Here is a 20,656-nt window from a genome sequence, read left to right as displayed (position 1 = left end):
CCAAGTTACTGTGATATAGATGTTCCTGCCTGAGCTTGCAGTGGGAGTGCGCATTTATCACTGTGAAAAGGTGAATTCATTTTCACTATTACTTTCCTGGCATATTTAAGGTCTCCTATTGTAACCACTTGACCTTGAGGAAAAGAATGCCATAAATCTAAAGGTTGCAGTGTTTTGAAGAAAGATCCAAGTTGGGTCCCGTGCTGTTTGGCCTTGCTGGATTAAAAATAGTTCATGGCTTACTTGGACTCTGCACCATTTTTCTCCAGTGAGGTCAGTGCATATTGAATGGTTGGGTTGCTAGGAGGGGTCTGTGTGAAAAGTATTTGATGGGAAAATGTGTAGAAATAGACCTGGTTGGAATTCATGTTCATATGTAGCCAGCATGAAAGGAATTGTTACATAGGGGCACCAGGTGTTACACCCAAAATCATGTTTAAGAGCGAAGAGGAAGCATACCTTATATGTTATATGTCAAGAATTTTTAGTTTCTTGCTACTACAGTTGAAATGTGAAATTCTGATAATTATCAATACAGATTTAATTGTTTCAGGAAAAGGAAAGAATAACATTCCACTGAAAATTTTCTACACACTGCTGAGTTTCTGGTCCTATCACTGCTTGCCTTTTTGAGGCTTCTCTGGGTCTGAAGGACAGCAGTTTAATTCTGGGGTGTATGGAGGAACTTATAGCAAGTTGTTGACATGTGGAGTGCTTCACTAGGACAAATCTGACATTCCCGTGGATGATTTCTTCTTCCTTGGGCCAGGATTCATGTTGGGTCATTTTTTGTTTACTAACAAGGTTTCACATCGTTGCTCTTTCTTCTTTGGTCTGTGGCTCTGTTATATCCAAATTTACTGTCTGTATCGTGACATATATGCACGTTAGAATCTACTTTGTCCTCTGTGCTACCCCTAAAACCAGTTTTGTGCAGCTCCAGGTCTGCATTTCTTTAGCCAAATAGGGTGAGTCATTTTAGCTGTGGAGTCTCCAGCGCCAGGGCTGTGCTCCAGGTCCCATGTCTGTACTCCATGCTGCACCCCATGCTGGCACTCCTGGTCAAACAGGTAGTGTAGGAAAGGCTATCTGAAGGTGCCACGTGCTCTCTTGGGTAAGGGTTTGTGGGGGTTGGTCTAGGGATGAATTAGGTCCCTTGCTTTGGTGGATGAGGTTCCTGTTGGAGTGCTGGGTAACATTTCACAGAATAACAGAACCAATGAGGTTGGAAAAGACCTCTGAGATCATCGAGTCCAACCCACGATGGAACACCACCATGACAACCCCACCAGAGCAGTCTCCTTAGTCGTTGACTCCACCACCTCCCTGGCAGCCCGTTCCAAGGCTGGTGAAGAAGAGTTAACGGCTAAGGAAAGCTGTGTTTACTGGGATTTTTTGGGGCAGGATGCTCACTCCCTGTCCCGGGGGTGGCGGGTGTCCCGTGACGAGCGCCCCGGGAGCGCGGGGAGCCGCGGGAGCGCGGGGCGCTGCCTCTCCCGCTGCTGCCGCCAGAGGGCGCCGCGGCCGCCGAGCGCCTCCCCCCGCTGCCGGCGCTGGCGGCCGGTCCTGCCGGGAGGAGGGAACGGGAAGGCGGCAGCGACAGCAGCAGCAGGAGGAGGGCGGGCAGGCAGGCAGGCAGGCGGCGACCGCGACACCGCCACCAGCCGGAGGCCGCTCGCCCGCGCTCCTGCGGCAGAGGCGGGCAGCCGGGCGCACCGTGCCCTCCGCCTCCTGGCCGCGCCGTGCGGCTCCGCGGCCCCGCCAAGATGTCTCGGGAGCCCGGCTGCAGCCGCTGGCTCCTCTTCGCTGCCTGCGCCCACCTCGTCTTCCTTCTCTCGTCGCTCCGCGCCCGGGGTGAGTGCCGGGGGCCGGGCCGGGACGCCATGGCGAGGTGAAGGGAGGAGACCCGGGACGCTCGGCCCCTCCGAGGAGGGGATGGCAGGGAGGAGGGCACGGAGAGCTCGGAGTGGCGCCGCAGCCGCCGCCGCTGTTTTTCCCGGCCGCTGTGTCCCGCCCGGCGCGGGAGGCGGGCGGGGAGCCGAGGTGCCCCGTTCCCGAAGTTTGTTGGCGATCCGGGCTGGAGCGCGGCCGGGCGCTGCGGGGTCCCTGCGCGGCCCCGGCTGCGGGGGCAGCGCCGGGAGCGCCTCCCGCCCCCGGGCGGGGTGCGGGGCCAGGGGTGCGGGCAGGGACAGCCCGCTCCGGGGAAACCGGCCCTGGGAGCCGGGACAGCTTCGCCGAGCCCAGCGCGGAGCACTCGTGCCTGTGTCTGGGCAGCGCCACACTGACGGAGTGCTCTGCTCAGGGCGGGGGGAAAGGTAAAACCGCCCGCCTGAAATGCCAGCCCAGAGGAAGGAAATATATTACTGTGTTGTAGAGATGTTCTTCGTGTGTCTAGTCAGCTGGGTGAAGATGAAAGGATAAGGATTATTAGAATGTCAGGCTTGGGTTGCTACGGGCTCCTGGAGTTGGGAGCTGTTGGCGTGAGTGTAAGCGGCAGAAGTAAATGTTTACATCTGTTCTCTTTCTCATTATTTCTATACCCGAATATTTCCATCTCTTTCAGCATAGGCTTGTCAGTTTGTTGTGAGCCTTTGGATTTGATGCTCTTCTACTGCTATGGCTTGTGCATCAAAATCATGCAGGGGAAAATTGGTGCTAATAAATCACGTTTCCAGCAAAGTAAAACTGTGATATTTTGGTTTTCCTTCTGCTAAACATTTTTCCTTTCACAGACACAGCTTAGTTTTTGGAGGAGTCCTAATACTTTACAGCTCTTCCTTAAGCTGCACTTCATTCTTTCCAGGATGAGTAGTTTTGCTCCAGTAAGGTACTATAGCACTTCTGATGGCAAACAGATTGTAATCACTGTCAGAGAATAGCAGATTCAGTTTTTCCCATATCTGTATTTATTGTACATGCATAGATACCTACCTTCATGCAGGTAGAAAGCAGAAATGGAAACACTTGTGTTCTTGTTTAGCAGGTCTTGATTAATCCTTTTATGGGATTTATTCACCAGAAGCTTCCTGCAGTATTGTGGTTTTCTTTTGGTTTTTTAATACCCATTTATGTTACAGTCCGTCCTTTCCCAAATAACCTATGCTTTTGAGATGGCCTGGATAGTAAATTTGTTCTTCAAAAACAGAAATAATTTGGATTGCCTTCCACAGAGGCAAGCAGCTTGTCTGTCAGTAGTTAGGTAATTTCATAATTCCATGTTGCAAGTGGCAGCTTACAGAATGGGAAAATGTATTCAGATGATTTTGTATGGAGTGACTTCTAGGCAATCAGAAGGGATCATGATGCTTTTTCTTCTACTGTTTTTGCTTGCCTTTTATGAAGATAGTGGTGCACACAGCACTCCTTTAGCCATTCCAGTGGTTCAAAGTGGTGATTTCAGCTGCCTTCTTCCCATATGTGCCATTTGTGTAAAGAAATATAAGTAGTTGCTTTTATTTTATGAAAAGCTTCAGATGCTGCAAATTTGCTTGCATCAGCCTCTCCTCTTCCTCCTCCCCCTGCTCTCTCCCCATTTTGTGCTGATGAATCTGTAATACAGTTTTATCTGGCTAGACCAGAGTCTTTGATGCTGATAGGGTGGCAACAGTGAAGAAATATTATAAAAGCTTGCATATAAATACACAGAACTAATTTATAGTGCTCACAGGCTGTCTCGTAATGGAAAATCCCATCTCTTTGACTGACAATATTAGTGCAGATATTTTCTCTGCAATCATGTCAATCCATAGAACCTTATGTTCTTTGAAAACTTGTGAAGGGGAAGAAACCCACCAAAACAAAAGTAGGCCTTTCATTAAATTATTATTAGAAGTGTAAAGAAATTCTGTTTTAATTGTTTTCTCTACTGCATACAACGTAATCACTGTCTGTCATTATTTGAAGTGGTTTTTATTATCACAGTTTTGCCATACATTAAGTCATAGAATTGTTACTTTTTTGTAGCTCATTGAAACTGACCCACAGCTCATGGAGGTGGGTGGAACAACGCTGGGGTCAGTCAACCTTGAATCAGACTGTGAAAGAGGAATATAACAGGAGTATTGCTTTTCTGTCTCAGGTGGATTAGTCTGTGAAAGCAAAGAGTTAACTCCTCAGTTTTAACATCCTTGGTACTTCAAGGACATATAATTTTAAACATTTGGAATTTGTTTATGCATGAAAGAGTATTACCAAAGAAAGGATTGCTTCTACATCTCAAATGTGATATGGTATAATTGTATGTATTTATACAGTGTATTGTGTTTTAATGCTGCAGTGTTTACATCCATTTTTCTATCCTGCACATATTCCTGCAGTTTGGTTGCTGAACAATGAAAATAATTGCTGAGTTTTACATTCTAGTGTTATAAGCAAGTCTATTTACTTATTAAAATTTTAATGGAAATAATGGAACACTTGACAAAAATAAATAAGAATTGAAGGAATTGAATAGGAATTCTCATATTACATCTCCAGGTTTTGAATGGATTCAAAAATGTTGTCTAGCTTTTCCAGTGGATTTTAGTCATGCTCTTGAAAAAGATAAGATTGGTGGTAATAAGATTGGTGGCAATATAGAACTTTAAAGTCTTTCTAAAATTTCTTTTCTTATCCTCAGTTCTTGGCCATTTAGCAAAAGGAGGGGAGGACTGGTGATTGTCACGTTCTGCTGCTGTCTGCTTGTGCCAGATGACACAATGTTAATGCACAACGTGTGTTAACCTTCAGAGTACACAATGCGTTAAATAATGAAGTGGCAAATACAAGATTACAGTTGCATTTAAGATGTTGCCTTGCTGTTTATTTTCTGCTTTGGATAGCTTTGTTTGCAAGAAACTGTAAAGTTAATCACCCTGGTCTTTTGGTTACTATGGTAGCTACAGGGCTTGAAGTTTTACCAGCTAGTAAGTTTCTTCTTGCGATGTATTTTCTCTGTGCTCTGCGGCAAGTCCAACTGAAGTATGCTTACTTTGTATTAGAAAACACAAAAGGACTAGGGAAAATTCTGCATTTTTCAAAGGTACCTCTAGTTCCACAGATTGATGTGTGCTGTAGGGAGTTATACTGAAAGAAATCCATTACAATTGTCTGAATTAATAATGATGTTTGGGCATGAAAAGTTACTGGTTTGTTATAGAAGTATCTGATAGCTCCTAGACATAGGTCATCCTTCTTTGTGCATGTATGCCTTGCACACAGCAAAAATGTATCCTTACAGAGAATTTATAGTTTCTGCCTGTGTTGTTCAAGTGACCTGGCCATGAGCTGCATCTGGAGTTAGAATTTTTCTATCAGTGGTCCACTCCTGGGAACATCTTTTTCAGAAACCTCTTGGAAGTGAATTGCATGTGAATGGATTAATCTGAGAGTTGTCCATTTGTGCCAAGGCACTGTATTTTCTACCTACCCTGTTGTCCCTTTGTTGATATGTTGTAGGCCAGATAAATTTACCATGTTCTTTTCCTGCTGCCCTTTTCCCTGTAAATCCTTAAAAGAGGATATTTATTTCCATGCTGAGAGATCTGGTTGCTTAGCCAGAATAGTCTTGGCCACAGCTGACTGCTGAAGACTGCTTTATCAAATTAGATGTGCATAACAGATTTGCCAATCAGGTGGAAGAGTGTTGCTAAGATAAATTCATACAGTCTCTGTGCATGAAAAACTTCACTACTGTTGGGTGAAGACTCTTGAGGCTTTTTTGGTGGTGTCTTCAGGGGTCTGTTAGTCTCTTTTGTGAATGGTTTCTCTGTAGTTTAAAAATAGTCTGAACAGTTCTTGTCTTATTAAAATGTATTAGCTGGAAAGAGTCTTCCTGATATACTTAATGCAAAAGATACCAAGTCATTTAAATGTGTTTAATTGTTAAAAAAGGAGGGGAAGCTGCCTTAGTAAAATCACAGGGAAGAAGAATAATGATATAGCAAGAGACTTTAGCATTCATTGCTTGTATTGGTTTGTTGAATAAATTATATGCGTGAGTGTTGAAATTGCTCTGACAGGGTCAGAGCTGGTTGATTTTCAAGGCTCTTCTCCTACAATAATGATCCATCCCCACATGCAGGAAGGCAGGCAAAGATGGCAGGAGGCCCACATGCACAAACAGGAGTTCCTGACAAAGCTCAAACATAAAAAAGGAAGCGCACAAGAGATGGAAATACAGTCAGGTAACATGGAGACCCTGTCTGAGAGTGCAAGTATGCCATTAGGAAAGCCAGGGCCCACCTGGAGCTGAATCTAGTGAGAGATTCAACTTGTGAAAGGTAAGGAAAAGGGCTCCTGCAGGTGTATCAGCAAAAGGGAGATTAGGGAAAATAATAATGAGCCTTCTTATGAAGGTAGGACAGGGTTAAAAGAAGGACATGAAAGAGGGCAAAGAACTTGGAACCTTCTTTGCCTTGATCAATATTGTTAAGACTCACCTTCAGAAATCCCAGGCCTCTGAAACTCATGAGAAAGTCTGGGGCAAAGAAGAGTTACTCTCACTGGAGGAGGACTGGTTCAGGGAACATTTAGACAAACTGGACACACAGGAGTCCACAGGACCTGATGGCAGGCTCATACAAGTGCTGGTGGAGTTTGACGATGTCAGTGCAAGACTTGATAATATTTGAAAGGTGATGGTGACTGGGGGAGATTCCTCAAGACTAGTAGAATATCACCCTGTTCTTCTACAAGGACAAGGATAAGTTGGCTAGTGGTACCTCAGTCTCTGGGGAGGTGGTGGAGAAAATAATCCTCAGTATCACTGCCAAACAAGGAAGGACAAGACAAACACGTGAAGGACAAGAGGATGACTGGGAGAAGTCACCATGTTTTTATGAATGGACAGTCGTGCTTAACAACCCAACGGACTTCTGTGATGACATGACTGCCTTCATAAATGTGGGTAAAGCAGTGGGTGTTGTTCATCTAAACTTCAGCATGGAGTTTGAGCTCAATCCTGTCTTCTGTAATGTCATAACAAACTGGTGGAAGTATGGGCTATGTCTGTGGATAGTGAAGTGGATAGAAAGCTGGCTGACTTGGGCTCTGATGAGCAGCGTGGTGGCTCCAGTAGGGTTTAACCTTTCATTAACAACAGTGGGGTGTGCACCCTCAGGGAATTTGCAGAGGATACACAATGTGCAGTGGGAGTCGATGGCACCAGCTAGTGGTGCTGCCATTCAGAGGGAGCTCAGCAGGCTGGAGAAGCAGGCAGACAGGAGACTTGGGAAACTGAGTTCAGTGAAGGGAAATACAAAGCCTGGCCTCTGACCAGGAAGTGCCCCATGCTACATTGCACACGGGGGGCACATTGTCTGGGAAACAGCTTTGTAGGGAAGGACTTGAGAGTCCAGGCATGCAGCAAACTGATCGTGCACCAGCAGTGCGCCATCGTGGCAAAGATGGCCAGCAGCCCCCTGAGCTGCACGGGGAAGAGTGTTGGCAGCAGGGCAAGAGAGGTGACCCCTCCTGTCCGCTTAGCACTGGTGTGACACACCTGGGGTGCTGCATCCAAGTCTGGGCTCTCCAAGAGAGACATGGACATACTGGAGTGAGTCCAGCAAAGGACCATGAACATCATTGATAGATTGGGACCCCTGACGGACAAGGAGAGGCTGAAGGAGCTGGATCTGTTTAGCTTGGAGAAAAAAAGGTTCAGGGAGAAGCTCCAACATGTAAATACCTGGTGGGATGCAATAAAGAAGACAGAGCCAGACTGTGGTACTTAACAGGACATGAATCAGTTTACACAAATTGAAATACAGGAAATTCTGTTTGAACATAATTACTTCTTTCTTTGGTTTTTGTTTATTTCATTGTTTGGTTTTTTTTTTTTTAATCTAAGAATGAACATTGGAAGAGGTTGCTCAGAGTTTATGGAGTCTGTTGTAGGAAATAATCAAAACCTAACTTAGGACAAGGTCCTAAGGATACAGTTCTGGGGGGTTGAACTAAATGACCATTAGGGATCCTTTCCAACCTCAACAATCTGTGGTTCTGTAATACCAGGATGAGTAGGTTGTTTAATTAATATCCTGAAGAGCTTTATCTGTGCTCTCAAAGATGTGATGTGAAATAGGTGATCTGATTATTGTTTGATTTGTTTCAAAGACCATGTGTGTTAATATTTTATAAAGCTTAGGAGCAGTGTGGCATGGGTTATTGAATGCACTCTGGTGACAGAGGCAGCATCTCTTGTCAGTCACAATTGTCTTAGGTTTCATGTGTCATTCCTCAGGTGCATATTAAAACCTGAAAATTAGGCTTGTGAATAAGCTGAATTTATGAGGTGACACGTCTTCAGGTTAATACTACATAATTAATACATTTCCTGGAATAAGGATGTTATGTGTTGATCTTGTAATTGGGACTGTGTCAAGAAGAAGGTGTGGATCTGGTTGCTGTAGGGGAAGCTACTCCTTATCTGAATCTGTAAATACTGTTATATTGGGAGACAAGAAGGAAAATGACCTTGAGATTTGCTCACTTGGTTAGACCCTGGTGCTTTTAACATGCATTCAATCCTTGTACTGGCCACTCATTTAAGAGTTGTGGGTCCCTTCCAAGTCAGAATGTTCTGTGATTCTGATTTATGTCCACCATGAGTCTGCTGTGTTAGAATGATTTTTGCGATGTCTGGATCTAGCTGTGTGATTTGAGATGCAGGGTAATCAGGACCTGAGATGTCACTGTGAACCTCAGCTCCTGGACACTTGATGAAATTTGATCTCCAGCTGGAAGAACATAAGGATGTAGGTGTTCAGAGATGGGGCACCCTAGACCCAGGACAATCTTGTCTTGCTGTCCTATAGTGTAGGTTTCTAGTGCATCAAGGGAATGATAATGGCCAACAATTCACTCTGAAGTCAATTTCAAGCAATAAATAATTTAAATTTGTCGTGAGACAATCCACTTGAATCTGTTTTCTGCCCCAGTTTTTAAGAAAATCATCAATTTGACCATGAAGAATAGTATCTTGAATTCCTTCCAAATTGTAACAATTTGCTTTCATTTGCATCTCTTTAGTGATTTTAAGAAAAGGATTTCTTGAGAAGAATCTTAGCAAGGCTTTCTTATGTTAAATGGAGCTACTTTTAGACATGAGCAGGCTGAGACAAATTGACTACATCAACAGCAAAAAAAGTAGCACCAGAACCCATTTTATGATTAATTTTTCTAATACAAACCAGAAGTGTATGCAAAGGGTGGTGTCACTATAAATAGTTTAAGATAATGTTACTTCTGTGCAGAATAGTTCTGTGGGGTCCCCGTTCTTTTTGTAAACATTTATTTGGGTCTCATACTTTTACAAGTTTGAATGTTGTTTAAAGGTGGCTGGCATTCAAAGCCTATGATGGGCATCTTCACTTTTGATAGAAATTTCTGTAAGCCACTGTAAGTTTCTGTGGTTCCAAGAGAAGCCTTGGTAATCCAAACTTTAACCTAAAAACAGTGCACTGCAGGTCTCCTGGGTGGTAGCACATTAAGCTGTTACCAAGTGAGCTACTGGACTGAACAGATTTTTTTTTTAAGGGATTTATTTGCCTTGAAGCCAAGAAAAGTTGGCTTCATATCAGAGTGATTTTTTTTTTTCAGTGATGGTATGGGACTTGTCAGGCAGCAAATATATAAATTCTATAAGAATAGACTCTCACGTTCACAAAGATTATTACAAATACAGTGTGATTTAATGTGAAAAATCTACCTTTTTTCAGGTAGGGAGAGAGGGGGGTTGGTTTTTTTGTGGTGTTTTTTTTTTTTCTGCAGAATTTTATCAGTTGTTAAAGTGAGCTCCTGTAATATGAAAGAAGTCTATTTTTTCTTTCAGCTTTTGCTGTAAGTGTAGTTTCTGAAGGTGCAGAAGATGAGACTGAACTACCAGTGCTGCAGGTAATAAATTTTAATTGCTAGAGCAGGAACATTTTACAGACATTATAAAATAAACTGGAATAAACCTGAGCAAAAAGCCTAATATCTGTGGCATTGATTATTTTAATTATTGACTTCAGTAGTACCAAATTTCACGTGATGTCTTTCTGTTCTGGGTCATATAAGTTCTTAGTGCTATTGCTGTTGAGAAAAGTTTTTGAGTATATAACCTTTATTAATTCAAAGTTTTTCAGTATATAAACTCAAAATATATAAAATTCAAAACTCAAAATATATAAATTCAAATTAATTCATTTTTCTTCCTTCTTGGTTTTGTTAAATATAGAATGCATTGAGAGGGAAATGGCTGCCACTCTGCCAAATTAGCATTATTACATATTACCACTCAGGTCACGGCTCAAGCAAAGCTCGTGTATGAAATTTCAAATTAACCAGATGAGGAGAACTAATGGTCAGAGCTAGCCCTAGCTTTAAATAGCATCCTGATTGTTAGGTGTGTATGCATGTATGTCATTTCACAGACTTCTGACTACCATTTTTATATGAGTACATATTTGTAACAGATATTTGTGTATGTATAAAAGAAATTTAAGGGAGGAAAATAAAAAAACTGGAATGAATCGATAGTTAGAATCTATAGCTGCCATTTAGATCTAGTGATTCGACATCAAATACAATAGCAGTGTAGTCAGAAGTATATATTTCTAAATAATTTTTGGTTTTGATGATGATTGCTGTAACTACAGTAATTTTTCTAGGTGAAAAATATCCCTATTGCAAACTGCTGATCTGCCACAGTGTCTGGAAGACTCTGTTGTCATTCTGTTGTCATTACTGATAGATTGCTGTTTGTTAAATTCCATGGCTGTCTCAATCCAGCTGTTACCTTCTTATATAGGATATAATTTATGAAGGCTTTCGTAATATTTTAGATTTCAAAACCTCCCCTCAGATGAGATCAGAGGTGCTTCCTAGACCTCTTCAGGCCAAAATACCTTTTTTTTTCCTTTTTTAAAAAAAATAATATTAACAGGACTATAACAGGCAACAACTGTTTTGTGTTTTAATGAAAGTAGTTTTAAATATGGCTTACTCTTCACACAGTGTACCACAAAACACATAGGTTTTTGTTTGCATGGAAAATCAATATTCCTGTGTTTTTTCTGATACAGATTAGCTTTGAATGTTAACTGTGCTATATAACGCCAGTGTTGTGTATAGATATCAAAATAAGTTGATAGTATAACACATATTTTAAACTTTATTGACCCAGGCAGCAGGAAAAGGATCATATGAATGGATGCAGTTGCAGTAATTTTTGGAAAGGTTTTACAGATGGCTGCCAGGGAAGTTGGAGCTTATTCATTTCAGTGTAAAAGTCAGAGGAAAGATCATCTGATGCAAGTAGAGCTAAAAGGATTACATACACCTGATATTTAAAAAAAAGGAAGGGGGCTCAGTATTTAGAAATAGAACTTGTCTCAAGGGTAGGAAAACTATGTATGAGCTTATTACTGAGGAAATGTATGGCATTTCTTATCTAAAAGTCTTAAAACACTGGAACCAATATAGGTCTTACAATATTCTTATGCAATTAGTAAAGATGAGTTTGATTTTCATGTGGACAAACCAAATCACTGGAGTGCTGTCACCTGGGATAAATTGTGCAACAAATGAAGGCTCTGTTTTCCTTCCTACTATTTTCTAAGGCAGTGCATAGATACCTGATGTTTGTCATACCTGAGTAAATTCCAGTGGAGTCATGCTATGTGCAACAACCTTTTGATATTTGTCTTGATATGAATTGCATTTGAGTCTTCCTTTAAGAATTGATAGAAGATAGATTTGATAGATAGAATTGATAGATTCCTTTAGGTTTGATAGAAGCTTGATAGTAGATTAAATTAATAGTGTGTTGGGTTTTTTCCCCCACACTGAACAGGTGTGTTTTTATTGTAGAGCTCCATATTCCAAATCTAGTGCTCAGGAGATACATAATAAAGAAAAAAGACACTGTTAGTAATAATTTGAAGAGCTCTGGTATAAATTGAGTCATGGAAAAGCATTTTCTCTTTTTTTTTCTTAGTCTTACTGTATTTTCTGAGTAATAGTATGCAAGCATATAGGATATCTCCTGCAATTCTTGATGATGAATAACATTTTATGTTATTTTTCATATTAGTTTTTGAGTTAAAACCTCTGTGTATAATTTATAATGTGATGAGTGTTTTGACTCCCAGTGTGCTTCTGTAGAAATATTTGAGGCTTTGTGTATATTCTTACTTGGTTTTTTTCCTTTCTTTCTTCTAGAACTCTGAAAAAAGTAGAACAATTAGTAAAATAGGCAGAGGTAAGTAGAGTATAGGGCTGTTTCACAAATACTTTTTTTTTTCTTTTCTTTGTTCATGTAGTCTCATCAAAGAGAAAATTCTAAATCTTTGATTGTACTTGCAGTTCTTGTAGTTAAGTTTTCTGTGCACATGTGCACTTGCAATGTGAAAAGGATGAATTGCTTTTTGTAGTGCACTATAGTTTAAAATAAAATGTTATGATACTTAGCTGTTCTTGTAACAATTTAAGATGAAACTGAATTTTCCAAGGCTATTGGAAATTGCTTGTAAAAAATTATAATTACTTTGTAATATCTAGAAGCAAGTATTTAAGAAGCGCGTCAAACATTGATAGGTAAAATAGTGGTAAAACCACTTCTTGCTGCTGGACAGGTGATGAATAATGAAAGTAAAAATTCTGCAAGGTTCTGCCTTCTCTGAAGGCCAGTCTGATGTCCTTCTGGCAAAAAGTTAACAGACCTGACTTGCATTCTCTGCACTGTAACTGTGGACTTTTCACTCTGCTAAACCCTCAGGACTTGGCTCTTCTTGTTCTAAAAGGACCCAGCTTAATTATGTCTGTCTTCTGGCATTTCCTAATGTAATAGTTGTCAATGCTCTCAGGGTATGAGGAGCACTGGAGAAAGTAAAGGTTTTGTGGTGTCTTTCCTATTACTACTGTTAAAAACATGTAGTGGATTAGATGAACTGCTGGTCTGATGCAATACATCATTTTTTCGCCTCTTCCTAATAAAGTTATTTTGGTTTGAGGTTTGGGTTTTTTGGTTTTTTTTAAGGTCTTTCAACCCATTTCTATAGGTAAAATGTAAGGGCTTTAACAGAATGTATTTCTTAATGGTTCCTAGTTCCTCTGATATTTCATTCTTCTCTTTTGAACTATTATATACAGATCAGTAGCACCTTTGGAAATTAATCTTTCAAAAGACTTCTTTCTCTTGCTTCATTGGCTGTTTCTCAGCTTGAGAAACAATTGAGGTGTTCAATATTGTAACTATTCTCTGTTGACATTTTCATACACTGAATATGTCTGTTATTAACAACTTTACCTATAGCACAGGAAACTATTTCCATTTGATTTAATCATCAAACTAGATGTTATCTCACTCCTAGAAAGAATGCTAATGTGGAATATCACAGATGTTGTTAAATGTACCATAAGTGAAACTAAGTGTAGTTCAGATGCTTCCATATCTGTAAATATACTGGTACTAAAACAGCAATTACTAAAAACAAGGTAGTGTTTGCTTTTTGTCTCTGTAGGTGTTTTTGGTGTTGTGCACGTAGGTTTAGCCCTTTGACTCTCATTAGCATCAACAAAGTGTAGTTTCAGTTTTCACGCACTGATTTTAATTTTTGCACAGGAAATCCAGCAAAGATCTTGCTAGGTAGCAATTAGTTGCTATTCAGAAGTTTTTATTATGCATGGGATTTTTAAGCAGTTTGTTTGGTGGTTCAGAGCATGAACACTGTTGATTCCTACACTGTGTGGGAAAAATGTGAAATGAATACTGATATCTAAACCAATGCTTTTTCAACCTCTGTAATATAACACCAGAAACTTCACACAATTTAACAATTGTCTTGATGAATAAGCTAATAAATTGAGGGAAAATAATATTGAGGGAAAAGTAGAAAAACATCTAACTGCAGCTTTGAGCTATCATAGGTCTAAATTAACAAATAACTGTTCAGAGCAACAAAGCAGTGAAATCAATCCTCAGGTGTTGGACATAGCAATCTTTTCATAACCTTAGTGCAGATATTAATGCTCTTTCTGTTCACAATGTTTTGCTTGTGATCCTTCTTCATGGGCTCAGTTTTACTCTTTTTCCTTGCGGTTACTTCTTTCCTTCTTCAGACTTTCCTTCTTCCTTGTTTGTTTGTTTGTTTTTTTAAATGTGATTTTGTTCCTTCTTCTCCACAATTTTCAACATTCTGTACAGATCTCATGGGCATTAGTTTCTTTCCTTGTGGCACTGTCTCAAGTTATTATATTCTGAGTTTCCTGGTACACTTTCTACATGGTATCTGTAAATTTCAGCCTTTTGTGGCCAAACAATCCTCCTCACTGATTAGTTAAAGGTCTTGAGTGGGTTAAACAGCATAGATCAAACTTGGTAAGAGTTATGGAAAAGGCATCTGTCCTCTTCCTTTTATTGTCTCATCCTTTGTTGTTGTCTGCTGTGCTCTGCTTCTGAATGGGATCATATCTTCCTGTTTTCTAAGATTTCCAAGTATTGAGGGATTATTCTATCTCCTATTAACAAGAAAATTTGGCTACCTGCTTCATCATCTACTTGTATTTCACAATAGGCACTTTTATAATCCATAAATGTTTGCAAAGCTACTTCACTATCTTCTTTTAAATTTCCCTTGGTCTTCTCTCCTGTTTAAACTTTTTTGTTATGATGCCCTTAAACAGTGTGAAGACACGTGTGAGATATTGGTGCTGTCATATTAGATAAGAGTATCAGCTCAGTGTTCTTGTGTGTGTGCCTCTCCGCCTGATGTTTGTTTCTGGGTAGAGTTTTAAACTTTTTGTTTGGGAAGCAGCTTTTCTGTTTCATGTTCATGTGTTTCCTGGTGAGGGGAGATGCTGGTCTGTGAGGAACACCTTTTAACTCTGGTTACAAGGAGTGCTGGTGTCTTGGAGAAAAAGCAACCTCATGAATGTGACTGCTGTTAACTGTTGCACGTCTTCCAGTCATGCCATGCTCTTTTAAAATGAATCTGGAAAAGGGCTGGTTTGGATTTTTGTGTGTGTGAAATAATGCCTTTTTGCTATTTCATGAAATATTTCTATAATTAAAGTATTACTGTGTAATAGATTCCTATGTACATCTGGGTTCTCACTAGCTTCAGAGCAAATCAGAAAATAATTTCTTTTATCTTTAAATCTTCTTATTTTCTTGCTTACAGAATTAAAAGGAATTGTATTTGTCATCCAGAGTCAAAGTAATTCTTTTCATTCCAAGAGAGCAGAAGATCTAAAAAGAGATATTTTGAAACAGGCTGTAGATCTTGGAAAGGTAAGTTGAGATAATAATAAGTGCACCTTGTTATATATTCTGTTGCCGTATTTTACTAAAAATATTGGGGTTTGTTGTGCCTTTTTTCAAATCCATTCTATTTATTTTCTAATTGCTTTCTGTGTGCTTATAAGAAAACTATTTCAGTGGTTATTTACTTATTGTACACTGTGATTTATCACTACTTTAATTTCAACTATCAACCTTTTTGTGTAACAGCTGTTTTTGTTTCGATGGCATTTGGTGCAAAAGGGATAAGAAAGACTTGGAAGAAGGCAGTTTTTCGATATGACTATAGTGTGTTTACAAAGAAAAAAAGATGCATTCTTTATGAAGTGAAAAACATAACAATGTAATTATTAGTTAGAATAATTTTAGATATTTTAGAGTATTTTAATGGAGCCAGTGAATGTGCTGTAATGTAGATTTTGTCAGAATTCCATTGCACAGCTGTGACATGGTGGCAGTAGAACAGAAATGTGTGTGGACAGTAAATTCCTAAGGCAGGATTCCCACCTTCCTGCAGCAGCAGTTCTCTACACCTCTCTTTTCCCTTCCCTAACTATTCCTCTGCAGACTCTCCCCTTGACCTGCTGGTGGGTCACACTGACCTGAGAGCTGCTTGTTGTACTTTACATTCTAATGGGAAATTTGATTTGTAAAGCATAACCCTAGAAAAAAGAGGTTTTTAAGAAACTTACACTGAAAGTTCGGTGTGCATAAACAATGCTTTATTTTCTTCATGTTTTATAAATACAGAAAAAATTAAGAGTGGCTTACATCCCCTCATATGAAATAGCTTTCTGTGAGGTTATTTGACCTATTTTTCATTTCCACATTCTTTGTTGTAAAGGAAAAAGAAATCTGATATAAATTGTCTTATGTACATTAGTCTTGTAGTGCCTAAATCAGATTGCTGGATGTTTTAGGCTTCATTTATCCAAGCTTATCAAACCTGTTGTAATTAAATCCATTCTAAACGCAATTTTTCATCCCTTAATGAAATCAGTCATGTGAACAGCCTTTGTTCTGCAGAGTTCTGCTCTTTCAGAGTCCTCTTCGGAATTGAGACAAGTGTTCAGATACAATGTGTGCAGAGAGGATTATGGTGTCAGTTGTTAAATCCGAGGATTTTAGCTGAGTTCTGTAATTGATGTTGCAGAATATGAGTAATAAAAAGTTCAGTAAGTAGAAGTACAAATGGTTTCAGTGGGGCCCAAATATAAGCATGTTTTGTGGGAAAGAGGCGAAGTAATTTTGTAATCAGAGTTATACCTGAAATTGACCTGGCTTCTAGAGACCTTTATTGCCTATTTGAGAAGATGCCTTTATGGAAATGCTGAAATGATGATGCTTTTCCACTCTTAAAGTTACCTCTTGAACAGCAGTCATGGTGTCTTGAGAGAAGCAGCGATGGCAATCCCACCAATAATCTTATATCTGAAATTTGGGAAAAGGGGAAAGCCATCAGTGTATAAGAAAAAAAAATGTATGGGCATAATCAGGAGGTTCTTGGTACATCTTGATTGTTTTGGTCAACTCACAATGCCACTGTGAGACACTCCCCAGTAATGCTGATTATGGACATGGGGCAGATCATCTCTGCAACCCTGCATATCAACATTTGAAGCTGGCATTTTTCACTGCAGAGAATACACATGAAATTAGTTTCAGGCAAAAAAGTTCAATCCTTGTGTTTTCAAAGACAACTGCTGTATGAAAACAAAAGACTGAATCATCAGGTTCACTCCTCTGTTGTTACAGGCCCAAGCAATAGATGTTTAGTCCATAAGGGTTCATTAGTTATTTTCTGCTAGTCTGAAATGAGAAATGAATCCAACTGCTGGATTTGTGTTACTTCATTAAACTAGCACATATGCCTCACTTCAAAATGGATTGAGTAACTGACATTAATCTTAACAAGTGATTTGTCCATTTATTTTCTTTCATGGTGCACTTAAAACATTTTTTTAATGTGAAACTAATCTGTAATCCCAGTCACCAGTAGATGTCAGTATTTTGTTCTTGCTTAAAAACATTTTCCCTAGCGATTTATTGAATATTAGCCAAAACTCTTCAGTTAGAATTTAGCAATGACAAAAATTCATTTCTGTTTCTACCAATCTTCTTAATTTTTTGAGATTATGGAACATTTAACCTCTGTAAATTAGACCTTCATAAGAAGCACCAAATAAGAATAAGGAAGCTGTTGGGAGTGTAAAATGGTAATATTTGGGACTATGCCCTTTCTGTCTAAAAAAGTCAAAATCAGGATTACTTTTTTGCTATTACTTTCAAAATGAGAAAAGAGGTAAAATAAAGTTTTTGAAAAATTACCTTTTTAAGTAATGTTAGGTAGTTTAGGTGCAGTCAGTGCTTTTTAATTTCCTGTGATTGTTTAGAAGACAAAAGTCTGTATATTTCCCTATGAAAACTGGTCTAGTAGAGTAGGAGATGTTTTTTGCTTTGGGTCCTGGAGGGTTCTTGCATTGAACACCCTTGGCCAATTCAAAAAACTATAACTTTTCCTGAAAAGTCTAAAGATCAAATGGGGTCCTATTAATAATGTTGTGGTTATAGGATTTAGTGGAAAAACTTCTTTTTCAAGGCAACTGAGTTATTTTTAAACTGATTTGTATATTTAGATAAAATAGATAAATTTGCTTGAGACTTTTCAAAATTAATGCCATAAATTCAATGCAATCCATAATATACCTCTTGCTTCAATTTTCAGTTACTTGCTCAAATTCAGGACTCTAGTATGAAAATCCTGTTTACTTCTCTCCCTCCTGTAATGGCTTCCCATTTCATGGAAGCCACTTTTCAGCTGAGACTGATCAGGCAATTCATTTTTTTATCCTGCAGTTTTAACAAGATTTAACAGATATTTAAGTGAGGCGTTGGGCTACATTCTGACCTTCCCCTCCATCTCTGTGTCTACAATAATTTGTCTTTATGGCAAGGTTTTCCACCATATCTAGATCAACCCTATTTTTTAAATTAAAACAGGCACGTTTAAACATCAAAATTTCTCATATTACTAGATTGATTCCCTTTGGTTTTCTGTGTAAAATAGTAGTGTGCCCTTTATTTCCTTCTTAGCAACAACTTTCTCTTTTTTTTTCCTACAAGGATTTATTCATTCTTTTGTTTACAACATCATGCGCAACTTTAATATTTACATTTATTTCCCAAATCTGTCCATAAAACTACACTTTTATTATGTGGGGAGAGCTTGCAGTATAAAACCCTAATAAGAGTGTGTGTTTAAGTGGTCAGTGTATGAAGTTCCTATTTCTACTTTTTTATCCATGTTAGCACCTGTGTTTGTTTTATGTTATGTTACTTATTCTGCTTGCATACATTGCCCAGTATCAGTATGCTCTTGGTCACTTTTCTTTGTTTTTCTTTGTAATGCTTCATTCCTTTTAGGATTTGCATTTTAAAGTCCAACTGCTCATTCTGGGGCTTCAATATCTGGGGGCTCCTGTTGTGAAATGCTTCTATACTCTCTTTGTAGAAAGGTGAGGAGCATTCAAAATAAAACCCTTTGAAAGTGGTCCAGGAAAAGTGTACAAAAGATACTGCTTAGTTTGGAAAATGTATTTCGGAGTTGTCTTAACTCTCTTCAAGGTCAGCTTGCAGGGCTTTACACATTTGAGTGACTTTTGTTTTATCTTTGCTTTCCTCCAGCTGTTCTCCTAGCTTTTTGCTTTAATTGTTTGATCTTTGACTTTCTAATATGCCCTTGCTTCTCATTCTGCAAAGGTACTGGCATCCTTTTGACAATTGCTAGGCTTTGTTATCAGCAGAATTGATGCCTTGCTCATTAGCTGTTGGAACTGTAAAAGTTACCTACAGTTTATATTGGAAGGTGAACAGGATTGTTTTCCTCTAATGGATGCTCAGCAGATTTGAAGGAATTTGTGGCAGTCGGATAATTCTGCACTAATGAGATCTTTTAAATGTTTTAGCAGTGATCAGTGGGCTGCCCTCAGCCCTGCCTTGCACATCATAGACCGTTTTTATATCACTGCTTTTACCAATCAAATATGTGATAGCTTCCTTCACTTTTTTAATGCAGAAAATAGGACCTGTCACCTCACAGAGATGTCTTGACATGTCAGAGCAAAATATAAACAAGAAATTCAGAAGTTTAAAGTGCTTTAGGGTAAATGTCTCTCTCAGCCCCTTCAGCAGCAATTTCTGCATACCTAATAGGATTTGAACAAACCCATTTTACTAAGGTATTTCTTTTCTTAGTAAAGAATAAGAGATGCTATAAAGAATAAGAGATTGCTTCTCCTCCACTGTTTTGGTTATATTAAAATTGCTCAGTCATCTTTGAATAGAATGCTGAAGTATGCATGAGACTAGAATTACTAAATCATCAGATTAAAATCATTACCTGGTGACAGTTGTTTTGTTGTTGTATATTCTCCTGAGCATCTATACTTGAAATACATTCACCAAATTTCTTGCCTTGTGGAAGCTTTTTTCTGCTCTCCTGTTCCTTCTCTTCTTCCCTAGTTAAAATAGGTACATTAGATTTACTTGGCCAGAGCCTGTTGTGGGGAAGGGACCTGCTCCCCCATGGATCACACTGATTTAGCTTGGGAGACAAAGGTCTCAATCTTACTGCCAGTGAAAGATGCTTCAGGCTTTCCATGAATATAAATCTAAGAATTTAAAGAAGCATCTGAACCCCTTAAATTGCTTTATTTCATTGCTTGAATCATAGAATCATTAAGGTTGAAAAAGATCTCCAAATCATCAAGTCTTTGAATACCACCACACCCATTAAACCATATCAGGAAGTGCCACATCTGCTCAATTTTTTGAACACTTGTGGGGATGGTGACTCCACCACTGCCCTGGGAAGCTTGTTCCAATGCCTAATCACTCTTTCAGTGAAGAAATCTGTCCCAATATCCAACCTGAAGTGTGTTTATGCACTAGTTGTGATTGAGAAAAAATTTGCTTTTAAGTAAAAACTCACTTTACACATGAATATTATCAACTACAATACTAAAATCCTATCTTAAACACATTCTAGACCTTACTTGGACCAGGCAACATAATTATAGTGGTTCATCTCTAATATTGGCTTTCCTGAATAATAGCTATGTACTGTATACCACACATCTGTCTTTCGCATCATTGCATTTATTTAGAATTCTTGTAAACTGTGAGCTGTGGAGAAAGTATTCCTCACTGCTTTTTATTCACTCAAGTGAAGAGCAAACAAATGGCACTTTACTGCAATATGTTGTTGTCATCCTAGGCTAGTGTCTTATTATACACATCTGTGGTAGCATTTATAATAAGCACTCAAAACTTTTCCAGATTTTTCCACACCTTTTTATTTGTCTTGTTACAAAATAAGGTCTGATTGGTTAATTT

General features: G+C 39.1%; 1 protein-coding gene across 2 annotated transcripts in view; it reads left to right on the top strand.

Moving 5' to 3' along the window:
• The first annotated feature begins 1,567 nt into the window (after positions 1-1,567).
• The window catches only part of B3GLCT (beta 3-glucosyltransferase), a 47,238-nt gene continuing 28,149 nt past the window's right edge, over positions 1,568-20,656 (top strand). The window contains exons 1-4 of one of the 2 annotated variants that reach the window (XM_030954559.1): positions 1,568-1,854; positions 9,812-9,873; positions 12,184-12,223; positions 15,144-15,253. In XM_030954559.1, the coding sequence (XP_030810419.1) occupies positions 1,767-1,854; positions 9,812-9,873; positions 12,184-12,223; positions 15,144-15,253 (300 nt within the window). In that variant the 5' untranslated portion in view covers positions 1,568-1,766. The remainder of the gene's footprint in view (positions 1,855-9,811; positions 9,874-12,183; positions 12,224-15,143; positions 15,254-20,656) is intronic. The other variant, XM_030954567.1, reaches the window with a different exon arrangement.

This window comes from Camarhynchus parvulus, chromosome 1 (assembly GCF_901933205.1).
Source record: "Camarhynchus parvulus chromosome 1, STF_HiC, whole genome shotgun sequence".
NCBI lineage: Eukaryota > Metazoa > Chordata > Aves > Passeriformes > Thraupidae > Camarhynchus > Camarhynchus parvulus.
Note: the sequence above shows the minus strand (reverse complement) of the source record. Positions and strands in the feature narration are given on the sequence as shown.